The sequence below is a fragment of the Melanotaenia boesemani genome, chromosome 21 (assembly GCF_017639745.1).
Source record: "Melanotaenia boesemani isolate fMelBoe1 chromosome 21, fMelBoe1.pri, whole genome shotgun sequence".
NCBI lineage: Eukaryota > Metazoa > Chordata > Actinopteri > Atheriniformes > Melanotaeniidae > Melanotaenia > Melanotaenia boesemani.
In genome coordinates, this window is record NC_055702.1 from 17,919,310 (window position 1) to 17,939,366 (window position 20,057).

The 20,057-nt window shown below is 37.2% G+C and overlaps 1 protein-coding gene across 1 annotated transcript; it reads left to right on the forward strand.

Moving 5' to 3' along the window:
* The first annotated feature begins 1,531 nt into the window (after nt 1-1,531).
* kcnj12a (potassium inwardly rectifying channel subfamily J member 12a) lies at nt 1,532-11,691 on the forward strand. Its single transcript, XM_041973062.1, has 2 exons — nt 1,532-1,987; nt 8,814-11,691. The coding sequence occupies exon 2, from the start codon at nt 8,972-8,974 to the stop codon at nt 10,277-10,279; it is 1,308 nt and encodes a 435-aa protein (XP_041828996.1). The 5' UTR covers nt 1,532-1,987; nt 8,814-8,971; the 3' UTR covers nt 10,280-11,691.
* The last annotated feature ends 8,366 nt before the right edge of the window (nt 11,692-20,057 follow it).

Consider the following 20,057-nt stretch of genomic DNA (forward strand, 5'->3'; position numbering starts at 1 on the left):
ATCAAACTTGCAAACTATAGCACTCATAGCACAAAAAATGTAACTTTGGAAATATGATACATAAGCTCAGGTCAGTGTGCTCAAAAAAAAAGGTCAACATGTTGGACTTATGTTTTAATCTGGGTGATACAAACTTTTTAAGGTCTGACCCACAAACACCTGAGTATCATTTTTATCACAGTACAAATATGAATACAAGCTGGTCGGCTTTATTTGGATGCATATCTGATCTAAAAAAAAAAAACTAAATAAGTAATAGGACGTGAAAACTTTTTTTTTTTTAAGTCCTTAACCCTTACCATTTACAAATGAAATAAGTAGAAAAGTGAGGAAGTGTGAGAGTGCAGCAGAAAAGTGACAGGACGGTGGAAAATGTGTTGGATGGGTCTTAATCTTGGGTTTCCAGAAGAAATTTGGCAGACTGCAATCAATATCCTGCAAATAACAGTGTTGTAGATGGTAGTGTAGGAAATGACATGAAGCAGTGTAATCATGCAATGACACAGAGCAGAGCTCATGTACTCAGTGGCGTTGGTTTGTCTGTCAGTCTGTTAGCAAGATAACTCAAAAAGTTATGGATGGATTTCAGTGAAATTTTTAGGAAATCTCGAAAATAAAATAAGGAACAAGTGATTAGATTTTGGGGGTGATCTGGATCAAAGAAATTTTTCAAAAGATTCTTTACCATGGAGAGATTAGGATAAATTGCCATTACAGCTTTGAACTCAAAAATAATGCCCATGATCATTGGAAAAAAAAGACATTGGTTTTATGGGGGTCTGCACTCTCTGAGTGCTTTAGTTTAAAAACAATTTTGTTGCAGCATTTACTAATTTTTTATTTAAATAAACAGAAAAGCGGCAATTTTAAAATAAAATAGATATTTTTGATCATTCTTTCATTCATTTCTGCTTCATTCAGTGTTATGAGTTATCCTGTTACTTTTGTTTAAACAAAGAAGGAATTCATGTAGTAAGAAAATTATTAGACAATTCTTTTAAAATTCAGCTAACTAGTAAAATATTTACCAATATAAATGAGTGAACAATATACTGCATTTCTTGCTAAATGCACTTGTTATATATATATATATATATATATGGTTGTAAAATTGTGCACTTTGGATTAGACTGCAGAACAAAAGGGATGCTAAACAGTTTTGTGTGGGAAATCAAGGAAAACAATTCTGTTCTTCATAAAGCTGCCTCATTCCTCTTAAATGTGATACTGGTGATGGGCTGCTTGTGTTTTTTGAATGATGCGTCTGTGCATCAAGTTGTTGTCAACTGGTAGTGCCATAATGTGGGAGGGAGGGTGAGACAACAAGATAGGGAGAGCAGTAGAGTAGAGGAGGAGAAAAGAGAGGGAGGGAGGCTGTAAATGGCAGCTTCTGTGACACCACATGAAGCAGGGGAGGGAGAGAGAGAGAGAGAGAGTGAGGAGAGCGAAAAGCAGTCCAACTAGATCAGATTGCAAAAGATTGATAGAGAGAGCTGGGGGACATTAGGCATCAAATATATTTATTTTTTATTTTGTAAAGAATAGACTTGATTGAACAAAAAAAATCTGGTTGAAAAATTAAAGGAACCAAAGTAAGAAGACCAGCTGAAGAAACTGCCTCAGAAGATGGAGATACGAAAACATCAATTTCAAGCTCTGCACCTGTTTTTCAAGTCCAGCACTCAGTAGCGACGACTTGGCCCAAGGTTCTAGTGTGATTCATCAGGGTCAGAACTCCATTTCATCTGCTCCGACAAAAGCTCCTGAATACGAGGGGGAGACAAGAGCTCAAGGATGAAGAAATTCAAAGGTGGTCTGTGTCTTGCACTAAAGATGATGGAGTGCTTTGTTTTGGTACTCGAGTAGCACAAAGAAGGAGTAGCTGTACTGGCAGATGGCAAGAATGCATCAGTTTGGTTAAGCGGGACACTGGGAGACAAGATACTACATAGTTCTGCAGCCTGGTGTAGGACAGGTAAACATCAAGGTAAGAAAAAGAAGAAAAAAAAACTTTCTCTTAAACTTGTCTGTCTGATTGTCACATCAGTGTTTGTCAGACGTCATTGTCAATGGAAGGATTTGAATTTTGTTAATCAGTCCATGTGGAGTCATCTTAGTGAAATCCAATCAGATGTCTAATGTTTTAGAAAATATTTTTAAAGGTCTGCTCTGAAACATTATATACAGTTTGAGTTGGACCAAGCTGTCAGTGAGTGCAAAGGCTATGGTAGCAAACTTAAATATGATGCCTCTTTACAAATCATATCTTGATCAAGCTCTTGTTCATGTTGCTGAAAAACAGAAATTTAAATTCCTGGTTTTGATGTGGACTGTACAAATGGTAGCTGAGTAAATCCTGTCACCGTGCTGTAATGAAGAGACAAAACAGCTTATATGCATAACAGGGTGTCGCTCATCTGCATGCAATTTAATACAATAAACTAAATATAAATATTTTTTTAAATACACGTTTCTTATTCAAGGTTTCTCGACATACTGACAAGCCCGGAGATCTTAAAGGGTTAACCATTAACATTAGCTAGAAGGCAAACAAACTAATCAGTGAAAACCAGACAATAAATGTTAAAGTTCAACCAATAAAATTTTAATCTACAATGTTTGGGTCATTAACTACGATCCAGTTCATTACAACTGGAAAGCAGAGCAAGGCAATAAAAAAACCAATATATTGTGTGGTAACATCTCTGAAATGTTGTTAAATGATCATATAATTTCTAATACAATTTAAAAAATATTTGTTTTATTATATTTAACGATAAATGTAAAAAAAATGTTGAGAAAATTTTCTTTTTCATATACTTCTGATCTCTATGATTTGTGGATAATATCATTATTATTCCAGCAGTATTAGACAATCGCTGTCTGGTAAATCTGATCATTTAAAAATTGCTAGGATTACTTATGGCAGAACAAAACAGTATTTGTTTTGAAAATTATTATCCATGCCATGCATTTAGAAGCAGATAATAATGTAACTGTAACCTGCTTGGCAAATATTTTCACTGTGTATCTGCATCTAGGTTATATGAGGAGACTTGGCATAAGATGAACTAGTCAGAATTGGAAGAAAATTTGAAAATCATGCAGATCTAGTATCTCCTTTTTTAAAAAAAAATAACACACCAACAACGGAATCCATTTGAATTAATATATTAAATGAGCAGGATACAATCTGCCATTAACCCAATGATCAATAGAAACACTTATCTCAAGTGAGGATTTCAAAATAAAAGACAAGTGTAATTCATAACCTTAATATTGTGTATCCTTGGATAACGAGTCCACTTTCATCAAATCCATTTTATTATCAGATTATAGTATGACTCATGGCAAGGGAGCTGTCCATCCTAGATTCACAGATGACTGCTGTGCAGGTGGACTATGAGGATGAGACGTGAAATGATGAAGGTTCAGAAGCAGAATAGGTGATGACAATGAAAATGGAGACCAGGAGGCGGGAGATAGTAACTTGGAGGATTCTGGAAGTACTTTTTTACCAGTAAACAAAAACCAGCCTGCACAAAATGTGCTGAAGCATGTTCTTAACATTACAATAAAGCCAATATAGAGATCAGTTTACATATACTGCTGCATATATATATCTCTGTATATTTATATTTATGCCAGAGAGCGATTTCAATGTTGTAGTAGGTTTTTTTGGTTTTTATGTTTTTGTTTTTTTTTTAATAGAAACAATAATAATTAAGTAGAAGATGAAAAAATAGTGGTTTGTTCCAGAAGGTGATGCTTGCTGGCAGGAATGATCTCCTGTACCTTTCTGTTTTGCAGTGATGTTAAAGAAGCCTCTTATCAAACACACTCTCTTGTTTTTTCATTGTGTTGTGTAGAAGATGCAAAGAATCATCCAATATTTTCAGCAGCTTGTGCAGCTTCTTTTCTAGACACTCAGCTCCAGCATCTCCAGAGTTATCTCCAGCACAGAACCAGTCTTCTTGATTCATTTGTTCAGTCTCTTTAAGTTTCTGACTCTGATGCTGCTGCCCCAGGAGATGGCTGCAAAGCTGATTGCACTTTCCACAACAGACTTATAGAAGATGTGCAACATCTTGGTGCTGACATTGAATGATCTCAGTTTTCTTAAGAAGTAGAGTCATTGTTTTGTTAACTCTTGTTCTTCCTGAAGTCAGCAATCAACTTTTTTGTTTGTGTTCAAGATGAGGTGATTGGTTCCACACTATCTCACTGACTGACCAGTTCTCTGTAACCAGCTTCTTGTCCATCACTAATACACCCCACAACTGCAGAATAATCAGAGTATTTCTGCAGATGACAGAACACAGAGTTGGATTGGAGGTATGAGGTGTACAGTGTGAAGAGAAATGGTGAGAGTACAGTCTCTTGTGGTGCTCCAGTGCTGCCGACCACCATCTCAGACACAACCTTTCAGTCTCTCAATCTGTGGTCTGTTTGTTATGCAGTCATAAATCCAGGTATACACCTGGAATTTATGGAGCTTATCACATAACAAGGCAGGCTGAATTAAATCAGCAGATAAAGAACATGATCCTCAGAGCACTGCCTGATTGGTCCAGATGAGAGTGGGCTCTCTGAAGTAGGTAGATGAAAGCATAATGGGTCCTGAAAAAGGTTTACTTGCTTATTGATGTGAGCCAATAACAGTATATTAAGGACTTCATGATGTGAGATGTTAGGGCAACTGGGCTGTAGTCATTTGGTTCAGATGGTTGAGTTTGTGGACACTGGAACAAGGCAGGATGTTTTCCAAAAACACGGGAGCTATTTTCTTAATCTGATTTCTAGTTTTGAAAAGGTGTTGAAGAATCCAACATAGTTGTTCTGAGCAGGTTTTCAGAACCCTGGGGCTGACACCACCTGGACCTGCAGCCTTGTTCAGGTTCAATCTCTCCAGTTGTTTCTTCACCTGACTGCAGGAGACAAACAGGTTAGAGGTGGAGAGGAGGTCTCAGTGTGTTCTGATGTGAAGGGAGATGAGGTTGTGTTAAGTTTCCTGACAAAGCTACAGGGTGACAGAGTGGAGGTGTGACAGGAAAGTTGTGGCATTGTGGAGGGTGTGTGGTCTGTTGGGAAGATGGCAGGGGTGAAATGAACCTATTGAGAGACATGTTTAGCTCATTAGCTCTGTCCAGACTTCAGTCTGTTTCCCCTTTAACTTGAAGCCAGTGATCTTTTCCATTCCTGAACCACACATCCCTCGCGTTGTTCTGCTGGAGCTGCTTCTGGTACTCCACACTTTTCTGTCAGTGTATTAACAAAAATTATTACTGTGTAGGTACAAAAAAGACACAGGATGAAAATTATGCCATGTTGAATGAAAGGTGAATGACCTCAGTCTGCTTTTATTTCAGTTTGATTCAAAAAGTGACATTTAGCTAACTTGCATGCTTTAGCTGGACAGTTCTACATAAAATTTGAAATCGCCAGCTGCAGATGTAAAATCTTTGATTCTTTGTGAATGGGTACACATAATAAGAAAAAAATGTTAAAAGTCCATAAATATAAAGTTGAAGAAAAAAAAAAAACAATAATGTGCACACATGGCAATAAAAAACTATGAAAAACTATTAAACATCACACACTGATTATTGCATTAAATCTAACTGAAGCCAAAAACAAGGAAATAACTAGTTTGCAAAAGGACCTTTCATACAGATGATACCCCTACAGTTTTGAAGTGGTATTACATTCTGTAGGAAAATACCTGTAGGTTGCTCAAGTTCGGTGTGGTATGTTATAGGAAAACACAGTGATACCTGAGACTCTGCTCTTCCTTCACAATGGCCTTGGGAGGTGAGCCCAGATCGGAGTTCCTCAATAGCTCAGTTTCCTGCATGCTTGTCTTCAGATGAAGCACTCGCTCCCACTAGACTTTATTGTTCTTCCAATCCCTTCCGTAATTTGCTCATCCAATTATTCCTCCTAATCATCAGCAAGCTTATCGTACTCCCTTTCGCTGCTCCTCTCAACTCCTCTAAGAACACACAGCACACTAGGTCATAAAAGGTTATTCAAGAAATGATTAAGTGTAGAGCAAGTCATGCTCTTTGGGGGATGTTGATGTATGTTTTAGTTATTTGTGAATTCGAAATCTGGGTTTTTAACAACGGGTACATTTCAGTTCAGTTCCATTGATTAAAATAAAAGACAACTCTGAAGCAGCTCTTCATTTAGCCCATTATGCCTTTTTTGTTGAGCATAATATGAAAGAAATTAGCTTTGTAATTTATATATTCTTTGAAATGACAACTTTGCCAATTTATCAGAGCAAAGATACTTAGGATTTCTAGTTATTTAGTAGTCAATTCTCTTAGACAGGGATTCAAGTCTAGGTCAAAGTTTTTGGTTTGTTGTCAAGAAATAGATTTTGTGCATCTTAAATGTACAACCTCTCTGAGGAACAATCTGAATTGAAGAGTTTGCTGTGAATCTTCTGCCTGGTTTGAGATAATAAAGGACTTATCTAATGACTCCAAAGATGCTGCAAGGGTTTTTACTTTCATTCAACCAATTGAATGGACACCTGACACGGCACGACTATGATATGATAAGGAGACTGTGTTGAGCTGCTCAGGACATGCATATACTGTGGAGACTGAGATGTATAATGTGACATGCAGAGACAATGTCGACACTCAAGATTAATTTCTATTACATAACACAGTCAGTGCAGTAACTGAGTGGGTTTTGTTATCTCTAATACAATCAAGTCTTTCTGCCTCAACATGGGGGATCCAAAGACCAACAAAGACACTCACTTTGTCTGTGTAAAAGTCAAATATTATATACAATTAATGAGAGGATTGCAACTTCGTTTCACATTATTTTACATTTTTTAGAGGAGAGATTGGGATTACTATTTTTAGTATCAACAGCTGTGCCCTTTGCGAGTGCAGTGCTATATCGTCAAAGGCTAAAAAAAGACCTTTGCAAGGATAAAAATAGCAGATTTAGCTACAGTACATTTTCCTGATACAGGTTTGTGTGTGACCCCTAAGGGACACTTTAAGATCTGGCCCCAGATCGGGAGAACTTCCACCTGAAATGGTACGAGTGAGAGGGGATTTAGTGTGTGGCAGACGGCAGGGCACTTGGGATTTGGAAGCGCACATGAGTGAGTCTTCAGGGTCCAAATCAGACGGGCAGACACATAGCGGATGTGGCCAGGCGATAAGAGCTGTCAGCACCCAGAGGGGCTTCAGCCCAGCTCCCAAGAGTAAAACTCCTTAACCCCAGGGCTCAGCAGTGAAGATCACTGGTCAGGTTATCTCAGCCTTGGCAGAGGCAGTGATTTGAAGGATGACCTGACATAATCAACAATCACTTCATTTCACACTCTTGTCCTGATACACACATTCTCAGTTATCCATTTCTGGTAACATTTCTGAGAGCTATAGAGTTCCAGTATGTAACCACAAATATTGTAGGCCATTGTAGAAGGGATAGCAACTATTTCCAAGCATTAAGTAAAGAGAGCCTAAATTTCCTGCATCCTCACAGCATGATTAATAACACTGCAAATTTTACAGAATGGGGTCAAATAAAAAGAGCCCCTCTTTCTCCATCTTTGTATGCAGCATCTGGAAATGATGTCCAATGAATCCGAGGCACACACAAAAGTCGCTTGGGAGTTTAAATTCACACACACATACACACACACACACACACACACGAATATGAATACTGCAAGAGGACAATGGCAAAATTGGGCCACAAGAGAACACACGAAGGAGCACAACTTGTCTGTTGTACATGGGATGACTGCACGCCATGCTGCTTACAGAGAGCAAAGGATATGTGTTCAAAATTAAAACAAAACATGGCAGATTATTATGCTGAGATCAAGATTTCATTTATTAACAATAAACGTCTGGAAAGGGAGGATTTAGTCTTCACTGCCAACCTTCTAATTTGAATGAAAATAGCTCAGGAAAGACCATTCATCACAAGTGGATGTGATGTGAGGCCAGCTCTTCAGTTGACTTACCTGACATCAAAAGACAGGAGGACCCTTCAGTGAGGGCCACTTGGATTTTGAGTCGTGATGATTAAAGTGGGCAAGATGGTGAGTAGAGAGAGTATAAAGTAGTGAAAATAACTCAATCTATGGATACTCAAATACAGACCATTTAGTAAGAATTGCAACAGGGAAATGAAGTTCTTACTGCAATGTTGAAAACATACTAAATTTTAACTGTTACAAATCTGCCACATCTATTAGTTTGTTTAAAGATGGATCCAAGTTATGCATAAAAAAATACAACTTATGTTAATAGGTAAGTTCAAGCAAAATATGAACTTACACAAGGTAAAATTGAAGTGAAATATTAAACAATTTAAAAAGTAATAACCATTTGCAATTACTAGCCAATGTGTGACGCTGTTACAAAAACCTGACAAGTGTCTTGTTTCCTGGGAAACACTTCACATGATGTGGGCAACACTCCGTTCAGAGTTGCTTTTAATCTTTGTAAAGTGCATAATTAAAGAGTGTACAAAATATTTCAATGGAGAGCTGATGTGGCAACTGAGTGCAACAATAAGTTATCCAGATTCTTTTTTTTCTTTAGCAACGATTTCTTTTCTTGCAAGGTATTGAGAGATATTAAAAGGATCTAGCCAGTATATTCAAAACAAAACTGTAAAAAAGGTAATGGCAGTCCTTTGCACTCTAGCACATTATGGCTCTCTTTTTCAAGTTCCTTGGTTATTTATTTAACATTTTTTTAATATATGTATGATGTGATTTGGCTGTCATGTTGCTCATACATGTTCTCTCCTGACCCTCTCTGCAGGGATTGGATTTACACACAGAGCTCCAATCCTGCTCCCTAAATGACTCACTAAAATGCAGCCTAACCAGTGATCAAGCTGTGAGGGGCCCTGATCACACACTTGGACTCCAGGCCTGCCCTTCTGCTCTAACTCTGCAGCTGGAGGTGTCTTCAGGAGCATGAGTGTGGGAAGGATCAACCGCTACAGCATTGTGTCATCTGAGGAAGAGGGCCTTCGCCTCACTACCATGCATGGCATGAACGGCTTTGGCAATGGCAAGATTCACACACGTCGCAAGTGCCGCAACCGCTTTGTGAAAAAGAATGGACAGTGCAACGTGCAGTTTGCCAATATGGATGACAAGTCACAGCGGTACATGGCTGACATCTTCACCACGTGTGTTGATATTCGCTGGCGATGGATGCTGGTAGTCTTCACGCTTGTGTTTGTTGTCTCCTGGCTGGCCTTCGGCCTAGCCTTTTGGGTCATTGCGTTGCTGCACGGAGATCTGGATAACCCAGCTGGAGATGACAACTTCACTCCTTGTGTACTGCAGGTCAATGGATTTGTGGCTGCCTTTCTATTCTCCATTGAAACACAGTCTACTATTGGTTACGGCTACCGCTGTGTGACTGAGGAGTGTCCAGTGGCTGTCTTCATGGTGGTCTTCCAGTCAATAGTTGGTTGCATCATTGACTGCTTCATGATAGGCGCCATCATGGCTAAAATGGCAAGGCCTAAGAAGCGGGCACAGACACTGTTGTTTAGCCACAATGCTGTCATTGCCATGCGGGACGGAAAGTTGTGTCTCATGTGGAGAGTAGGGAATCTTCGCAAGAGCCACATTGTTGAGGCCCATGTCAGAGCGCAGCTCATCAAACCTCGGATAACTGATGAGGGGGAATATATTCCTCTAGACCAGATAGACATTAATGTGGGGTTTGACAAAGGCTTGGACAGGATTTTCCTGGTTTCACCCATCACTATTCTACATGAGATAGATGAGGAGAGCCCTCTTTTTGGGATCAGCAAACAGGACTTGGAGACGGCAGACTTTGAGATTGTCGTCATCCTGGAGGGGATGGTTGAAGCAACCGCCATGACCACGCAAGCTCGCAGCTCTTACCTGGCTTCTGAGATCCTTTGGGGTCACAGATTTGAGCCAGTCTTGTTTGAGGAGAAGAACCTGTACAAGGTGGATTATTCTCACTTTCACAAAACCTACGAGGTGCCGTCCACCCCACGCTGCAGTGCCAAGGACATGGTGGAGAACAAGTTCCTAGTCCCCAGCTCTAACACCTTCTGCTATGAAAATGAGCTGGCCTTCTTAAGTCGTGATGATGAGGAAGAGGAGGAAGATGTTGGTGGTGGGAGCAGGGCACTTGCAAATCTCAGTCCGGACCGGAACAGCCGACATGAATTTGAACGCTTACAGACCACCAGGGGGCTGGACCAAAGGTCTTATCGTAGAGAGTCAGAGATATGACCCCTACGAACTGACCCAGGGTCAGACTTCAATAACTTAATCCAAGCGTAAAAATGCAGAACAATGCAAAGTGCCATAGGAAGAGCTGACTACTGTTAAAGAGTGGGAAAGAAATATAACAGTTAAAAGGGACATAGCTGGAAGGAATGATGAAAAGCAGGAGTGCACAGCTTAGAAAATCGTGGTAAGGAATGTCTACAATCAAGGAAAAGGCTAAAGAAAGACCTTCTTCCTACACAGAAACTTGAATCGTTTTTTTCACATGGTCCTTTTGATTTAAGAGTGCTTAATGCTAGTACATTAATAACTGTTATGACAAAACTTTATTAACAAATCCTAGGTGTAAATAAATTTCTTAGGTAAGCTATGTTTTGTGTGCAGTATCAGTTTCTAAAAACACCTCTGAGAAGTAGTTGTCATTCCAACTTGTTCTTGGGCACAGAGTATATTGTTATGAGGCTTCTCTTAAACTCAGCCTGCATTCCTATAATTTACTGAACCAGCACTCAGCGGCATATTGAAAGTTTCACGCACAGCAGAATTCAGATACAAAGAGCCAGGGTAAAACATGTGACCATGAGCAGCTGAGAACAACATAATTGAAAAGCTTCATTCCAGTAATGACAAGGTCCCAAAATCTAAACCAAACACAGAGGGAGCAGGTTAAATTACCTGCTCTCGGAAATAAAAGAATGTATTGAATGATTCTTGCAAGTTATCAATATCATGGCTTGGCTGCTGGCACATATCATTATATGTGTAAAGCTTACAAAGAAACCGAAAGCATAACTGGTGGAAAAAACAGCTTGAATAAACATTTAGTCAGAATGCAGCACGTTCTGATATCCAGTTTTGTACTAATAAAGTTAATAAACAAAAAAATACAGCAATTTTTGATCTTGCAAAGAAATGCACCTTAAAATGTACTTCCTCTTTTGCAAGGTATCTAATGTACCCAGTTCAGCTAAAACCTGTATGCTAGCAGGCACAAACTATAGTAATTTTATTCCATACTTATATTATGAAAAACTGACTCAAGCTGATCACACTTATATTTATTTTTTCTTTTTAAAAATTAATCTATGCATACTAACCATATCAGGGGACAGACATCTCATTACGTTTTGTTTATGATAAAATTCTGTAACTACATAGCTTTAATCAATATTCACTGCTTATAACCACAGAAAAAAATGACAAAGTATATTTCTAAGAGTAATTGTTTCATCAAAACTCGTAAAATATGCACAGAAGAATTAAAGTATAGTTTTGAGATCAAAGTCAATTTGAAATGTATGACTATCCATTCAAAACACTGATTTCAAATACTAAACAAAAAAGATTAAGTAGGGTGTGCAGCACATTTTAATAGTCCAAATGAAATAGCAATTTTACAGAAATTCTGCCTATGTTTTAATCAATAACTCACCAACCAGGGGATAAATATTCCAGCTCAATCTATTGCTGTTAAGAGAGCCATTCTCTTAACGAACAGTGTAGACTGATTACACATAAAATATTATTTAATTATAACTATTTAAATATATATTTTAGGCAAAGTAAAAACCAGAGAACACAGTAGCTGCAAAACAACAAGAGAAATAAAAGAAAATCTGCATCAATTTAGCCTTTGATTCTTGCAACCATCACCTCCACTTCCAGAAAAATTCATTTGAACTTTTAGCCAACAAAGAAATGTATAAAGGAGAACTTTTTCAGTGACTTTCTAACCAACTCTGCTGTAGTTAGAGAATATAAACAAGTCTGTAGTTTGATACCAGCAACACAGTCAAAAAAACATACACACAAGATATATTTTTAATAATATGGTAACTAATAATATTAATACTGGCTGCTCAGTAGTCTGCGGTTGTTTTTTTCTGGTTCTCTTCTGCATAATGCACCACACATTATCAATAGGAGATGGATCTTCAACTGCAGACAAATGTCCATCCAAAATCCAAATAAACTACCCTGAATCAATGATACTTTAATGCACATGCGGTTCACCATACTGTGGTTACCAATACACCACTGTGATAGTGGCTTTGGCACCTTTAATCTGGCCCCACTGAACATTTTTATGTTATGCACTTTAGATGCTGAAAAATGTTCTTTTCTTTTCTCATTGTGTGTTAAGAAATATGTTTTAGTTCTGAGTTTGACCAAGACAGTAAGGTGACTAATATCATCTGCCACCTCTGTATAAACTTTTGAGTGTGTTGCTGCCATCAAATCTTAGTTTTATGGTTTTAAAATAGAATAATAATAATGTTAGGCAAAGGTTCAGTTGAAATTATAAATTACAAATTAAAGTTTCTGTTACATTTTTGAAAAAATTCCCCACTTTTCTGGAAAAAGGGTTTGTACAAACATCGTGCACTGTAGACAGACATTTTAGGAATATGCTAATCCAAAGGGTTTAGTCATTAGAGTGAAGTCTGAATAGGAGCAATAAACACTGAAGCACACACGTTTTTAAGTCCATCCCAACAAGTAAATGCTTAACAGTTCCTTTTTCATAGAATCAACATACATATTCAGAAATCCAAACAGATTTCTGAAGGCCCGAACAGAATTACCATGGTTTATATATATATATATATATATATATATATATATATATATATATATATATATATATATATATATATATATATATATATATATATGTATATATATATATATATTGTTTGTTGTTCTTTTTAGTTTTCATTGTACTTGTATGCATATGATTTATCATATTTGATACCAAAGTAATGAAGAGTAGCTCAGACTTAAGTGATATTTCCAGACGGCTTTGCAGATTTAAATCATTACTTGTGTACATCATGTATTAAATTAAACCCCTGAAGGCTAAAAGACAAGACTAAACACTCTAAAACTCAATTTATAGCTACTTTTATCATCATCTATATACAGTAGTTTAACACAAAAGTATTATGCATGAAAACTTTCTCTCTTTGGCATGGAAAAGATAGATCTTATTAAATTATCCCTGTTCAGAATTTCTGATTCATTCCACATGGTCATGCTGTGTCACAAAACACAATTCACCATTTCCAGTTTATCTATTACCTCACTAAAATATGGATGTCATGATGTTCCTGTGAGACACATGCAGGATTACAGATGTGTACAGACGGAAACTAACAGAATATGTCGAAACATGAAACTAGAGGAGAACCATAAAATGGTTGTTACGTTGGTCACAATGACTAATATTTTCCTAATAGTCATTTAACTCTAGTGTTACGTTTGAGTCTACGATAGCTCTTAGTTATATCCTTTTAGAAAAGGATGTAGGATGTAGTGCAATAAACAGTTTTTGTTTGTTTTTTGGCTAATAAGTGAACAATTATTTGCCCAACTCTAAACAGTTATGCTCATTACCTTCTGGGAAGGTTGTGTACACTGAAGTATGAACCTCTGCACCTACTTGCTTAATTTCAATGGTATTAAAGGTGAAAAGTCAACAGCTGCTTCATTGAAATTCATAGTTCAATCATTTCTACAGATTTTCTTTTCAGATATTGTTTTAGCTTTGATGTTGCCCACCTGAGCCCTTAAAAACACACAAAATATTTAGCTAAATATAAAGGTTTATAATGTAAAAAGCATCGCTGTGTAAAAAAAAAAATACCAATGGATCAGCCAGGCTGAACAAACCTGCTTATTTTTATACAAGGTTCTTTTTGATAGAATACAGCAATCATTATAGATCTGTTTATACCAGAGTACTAAAATGAAATCACTACCGAGACTATTGAAAAACAAAAATATTATTGTTATCCATTGTTTAATTTCTGCTGTTTCCTTTCTGCACAGAAGCTCATGATCAAATAGGTATTTCTCTTCAAGTGATAACTGAGGAAAAACCTTTGACCTCTGTAGAAGTCTTCCTACGTCCAGTGAAGTGTCTACTGGGCATTTGATTTTCATTCAAAGTCATTTAAATTATTCAATTAAAAAAAAAAACTTACTGTAAAAGAAATGCCTACTGTTTTTAATTTTCTTTTCTGTTGAAAATGGCTGGCCAGTCTACACTGATGTGCAGCATGGGATCCACTTCAAACCATGAAGTTCACCAAGTTTGGGCAGGTATGAACAAAGTAGTAGCTGAGGACGAATATCAGCATGAGGGGCATTTAAACGGTCTACCATCGCAATCAAATGACTTCCTGATGTCAGACTATTCATTCAAAAAGGGTCATCAATTAATCACTGTGACACACAAAGAAACAGTAAAGAAGCCTTGAGCTGAATTTGTCAAATCAATTACATAACTGCACATAGGAGATCACTACTGATGTAGTATTTCAGAGAGGAGGAAAACTGTTTTTAACAACATTTAGCTTGGAGGTCACTGTACAAGGATCAAGTCTTTTCCATTTATGGCCTTGATTATTTTATACGGTTGCCAAGCATGGCACATCCAAAATAAGGCTAAAATGGGTGCAATTTTGTACTATAATACTTTTACATTAAATTTAGTTTCGCTGCAGCTGAACACTATTTGGGAAACAAAATGCAAAGACATCAGTACACTGGCTTATTTACAATGTTTTTTTTTTTTTTGTTTTTTTTTGTCTGTTAACAGTCAAAAAGTCTGCTGAAGAAAAAGGTCAAGTAAACAGAAATCATCTGGTCTTCGACTGTTTACAAAAGCCCAATCCATAACCCCAGCCAATAACTCTCAATCTACTTTTTCAGTACAGAGCCATGCTGTTGTAATATGTGTGCACTGTCTTGGTGAATTAAGCAGGGCCTTCACAAGACATCAAGTAAACAGCTGCACATTTTGCAACATACCACAATTATAACCGATGCCTTAGCAGATGTGCAAGATACTTTTAAACCGTGTTCACCAACACATTCCCATATCATCTGTAAGTTGCCTGAAGAGCTGTTTACTGATGGCATGCTAGATGGCCCTCTTTAGTAAAATTAATATTTTATATGTAAGTGCCTTTCAAGGCCCTCAAGGACACTTGAGGGCAACAGCAAATTAAAAAGCAGTAATGTAACATAGGATGTTGTTGGATTTTTATTCCGAGATGTTTTTCTCTTCACCTCAATGCAAACAGTAAGAAAAACTGAGTGTGTTGGGAGCCTAAACTCTTGGTTCCTAGAAAAAACTAAGCCCTACTCAGATCTGAATGAAAATTATGATAATGTAGAAGTCAAGTTCACTAAAGCTGTGATACCTGAATGTAGAGTAGAACAGCTGCTGTGGTTGAAAAGCACTTTTTCACTACGGAGTGTTTAGTTCTGTTCTTGAAACATGGTCACTGAGTAATTAACTCCTCCCGTCTTTGCTTCTGGAAGATTCAGTCTCTCTGAATTGCTCTTTATTGGATGCAATCATCCTAATCAGCACTGAGATATTCAACCAGGTGTGTTAATCTTTATACCACTTTTCCAACAAAAAGGTTTCTGGCATCAAATTCAAAATCTCCACTGACTCTTTGAAAAAAAAAAACAACAAAAAACAACAACAAAAATATTTTACACTCCATCCCAAAATTTTCTGGATCAAATATGCAATAATTTATATTTATTAATACACTTGGTTAATGTCTCCAGGTGATGAAAAGTGGATTTCATAATGATGACATTGCAGCAAATCATTAATTAATCTAATGCTTATTTTGCAGATTCAACTCTGCTTATTAATTTTACAGGCCAATCGGTGCCATGATAGCATTATGTAATAGTAATATTCATTAATCATAATATATTTTGAGATAAGAATAGTGCTGTTAACAATATTTATTACCGCAAAGTAAAGTTTGAAATTATATTCATGGTATTTATTTAGTAAAGTTTGATTTCATACTAGAAATAGACATTTTTCTCCCAAAAATGACCAGGACCTGATGGGACACTGAGCTTGTAATGTGGCATTTTGAAACTGCAACAACAAAAAATAATCATGGTTGAATTGGGAAAGAAAATGAATATGAATCTTTATGTACATAAATCAAATGCACAAATCTTGATTTCTGTAATAATGCTCCTGTAAGGTAAAGAGTCAAAAGACAGTAATGTTAACTTGCTGGTGCAATGCCAACATTGGCACCACTGAACAAATGTTTGACAGGTAATGAATAACCCTGAATATGTGATCTGTGACCATGAGTTCTTTCTAAATAATTCAGGCTGGTGTGACTCTGTCACCCACTGTGAGTGACAGATGTGGGATTAACACGCTGGCCACTGGTTGTGCTGAGCTCAGGCATTGGATCTCAGCACTAACTGACACTGGGATCACAAAGGCAATGCTGGAAGCATTTGCCAAGTTTGATTATGTAACATAGACTGGACAGTGTACATCAGGCTTTGTGTGGCTTAGTATCACACACACAGAGTAAAAGTGAAGCTTTCAGGATTAGAGCTGGGCAGTGTTAATGCATGAAAGCATATTAGGTGTTTTTTTTTTCTGATAGATTGGCTGTGAAACTCCAAATCTGGATGCCTCTAAAAATAAACTTTCTTGTGATAGCTTTGATGGTAAACTAGTGTATTGTATAGTGGGATTAGACATCATGAGTTTGTGGATAATTAAGGGCATAAACTGCCTTCCACATGAGACGCTTCTATAATCCCAAACATATGGGATGAGTGCAGCCTTCAGTTACTTTAATTATTCTGTGCAAGAAGCCTCAATTAATTCTATTTAAGCCTTGTATTCTGGGACTATCATTAGTCACAATCTAAAATGCAGGTGAAGACTTGGATGTGTGTGTTGTTTATTTATTTATTTATTTATTTGTATAATAACAAAAAAGTACAGATGAAATGTCTGTAAGTGACCTTTTTAAAACTGTCCCTAAGGCAGAAAAACAGCTATGTGCACCAGACTCTTCACACTCATGGTCTCTTAATAATTACCATGTGGAGACTGCTGCCATGTAACCCACTGCTCAAGACAGAATATATATATATATGTATATATATATATATACATATATATATAAGCGTATAGGTTCAGACCAAAATCCAACAACATCAGTGCTAACACAGAGTCAAACAGACAGCTAGATGTGAAGATTTTTAAACGTGAAGATAATGTTTCTAAATTACACAACAGCTCGTTTGACAACCTGGATCTCTTGGGAATGTCCCTTCTGTGACTCCCAGTGAGCAGTTGATCCAGCCAGCTGGGGTCTGAAGTCACGCATTTGCTCACACAATGAACAAATAAAAAAGAAAATACATATAAAAGTTTATGGCATCAAATAAAATCTATTACAGGATGCAAGAAAGTGACCTGGCCAGACTTTTCCTGAGTCAGCCTACATAGATTTGTTATAATTAATACTTGAACAAGCTCCCTATAGTCTGAACTGTTGATGACAGTAAAATGAGGGGAGATTTGTGTTGAAGGAGCTATATAAAGCTCTTTGGCGTCAAACCACATGTGGCTCTCTTTGTACTGCTGCTTAGTTCCAGTGATAGTAGCATTCAATCAAAGATACTTGGGGGTGGGGGGAGAGTCTCACATCTGTGTTAAAATAACTATGCCTGCCTTCAGAATGTTACTATAAGGAATTCATTTCGTCCTTACTTTAGCTCATCCAGTAGTGCACACATGGGTAATTTAGTCTGAATCCAATTTAAATCAAATTTAATGTCACTTTTATACATATCAAGTGGAAAATTATATCTTTTGAAAGGCCACTAAATGCAGATTAAAATCTGTGTTATACAACGTGTGAGGCAATAGAAGTCATAGCTGGTCAAGCACATTCAGATGACAAGGAAAGTAGCCTAAAGTTTTAAGTCTCAGCACATATACATGAAAAAACTGCTCCTTGGCAAGTCTAAAATGTGTGTACAACTATCTTCAGGTCCAACCACAAGATTTCATTTAGTCCAGAACTCAGCCTCAGTCATTAAGGTGTCCGGGCTTTGACTAGGTCATTACAATGTCTTAATCCTTTTCTTTTCTGACCATTCTGTAAATACATTTGCTGGATCATTTTCCTGTTCCTGTTGCTTACAAATTGAAGGATATAACACCAACATTTTTGGATATCACACCGACTTGCATTAGCAAAATGAAAATAAACCAATTAAAGTGCTGCTAAGCTGACAAAAAGTACAAATTGGATCTTTTGAGATTTTGAGTATGGTGGGAATTTATCCAATGATGTGTTTTGTTTTTTTTGTCTGTTGCCCAACTGGAAGAGACACAACAGCCTTGTCCTACTGCCCACGCTTGTTATATTGTGTAGAAAGGAACACTTGCTAGCTGTTAGTGACTGAATACAAATAAGAGGATTGAATATGTATACAGATATTATTATCAAGCGGAATCCTTCACTTTATTGCATCATCCTATCCGTCATTATCCCTTCAACCATTGGCTAGTTTTGTTTAAAGAGTATATTTTGATGTCCGTGTTGGAAAGGCAAGTGTTAATAATCAAATTAAAATTGGCTGTATCTGTATTAATCTCAGATATAATGCTGATAACATTAATAGTAATAGGTGTGTTCTGTTTTTCTTTATGTTTTTTGAAGGTCACACAACTTTTAAATCCTTTAAGCATTAAATTAAAGATTGACTTTTAATAATAAAATCAGTAAATGTGATACAGGTGGAGACATGGTGTTTGTCACCTATTACTTCAGCATAAAGGATTTGATCATTTGCTTAGATTAAACAAAGTACAAAATAATGATAACTTCATATCTGAGGTGATAGATTAGTCATCCATTATCCTTTTAGTAAATCCTCTGCATTCAGTTTATTTTTTCTGCCACCAAGGATGTTTACTGTAAGTTTATGTTCATGTTATTCTTCCACTAATAATGCTGCCATTTGGAGCTCGATAAGAAGCCACGTGCAAGACCCGAAGTGCTGACATATGATGTGCCTGATCTTCTCTCAGCTACAGTAGGTTCTGCTGCTCAGATAACCTGAGGGGACATGAGGGGGGCACTCTCATTTCCTGGCTTTCAACCCTTGGTAATCATCTCTGTGTGCCTAAGTTAGTCTTAGAGAATGAAGAAAAAAAAGAAAAAAAAGAGGTATAATTAATATGATAAATTAAATATTCATTCTACCTGCCTCTGTTATTTTAAATGTGTCATCTCTGTGCACACCACACAGGTGGATATTTAATGAGTTTTTATCAATTCCAACCAAGAGAGTTGAAAAATTGCTAGTGCAAAACACTGACCAGGTACTGCAAAACAGTTGGCGAATTTGGAGCCTCTTAGGTCATTTAGGTCATCCAAGTAGCCATAATAAATGAGAGAAACCAAAAGTGTGACTTCATCCGAGCAATCTGATTATATCAGACCTTAGAAATTGTTGCTTGCATCAGCACAATGGAGCTCAGAGTTGAAAGCACTAAATAACAAGCTGAAAAGAACTGGGTGCCTTTGAAATAATTTTAAAGAATTTTAAATATTATAAACTAAATGCTGCTGAGCTGTATTGTACTCTGACAGGCCAACAACTTGAAACTTATGTGGCACAGTCACACAGATGAATAAGAGTCAGCAAAATTGGGTTGGTCCCAGCAGTGAAGTCATGAGAACAGACACAGAGCTGCAGCAGTCTCTCTGGTCTCCCCCTGGGGCAGACTCGAATCTGTCAGCACTCTTTCTTAATGCAGCTCTCAGTGGAAGGTAAAATGGATAAGATCCTTCTCTCCAAATTCACCTCGGCAAACACTCACACACGCCTCACAACCTCATCACCCCTCCAACACATGCCTATCTAAACCAATACACAAAATGTTTTTGCAAGCTTGCATCCCTGC

Excerpts from the sequence above, each read along its gene's own strand:
- kcnj12a (XM_041973062.1), top strand. The coding sequence starts at position 8,972 with ATGAGTGTGGGAAGGATCAACCGCTACAGCATTGTGTCATCTGAGGAA.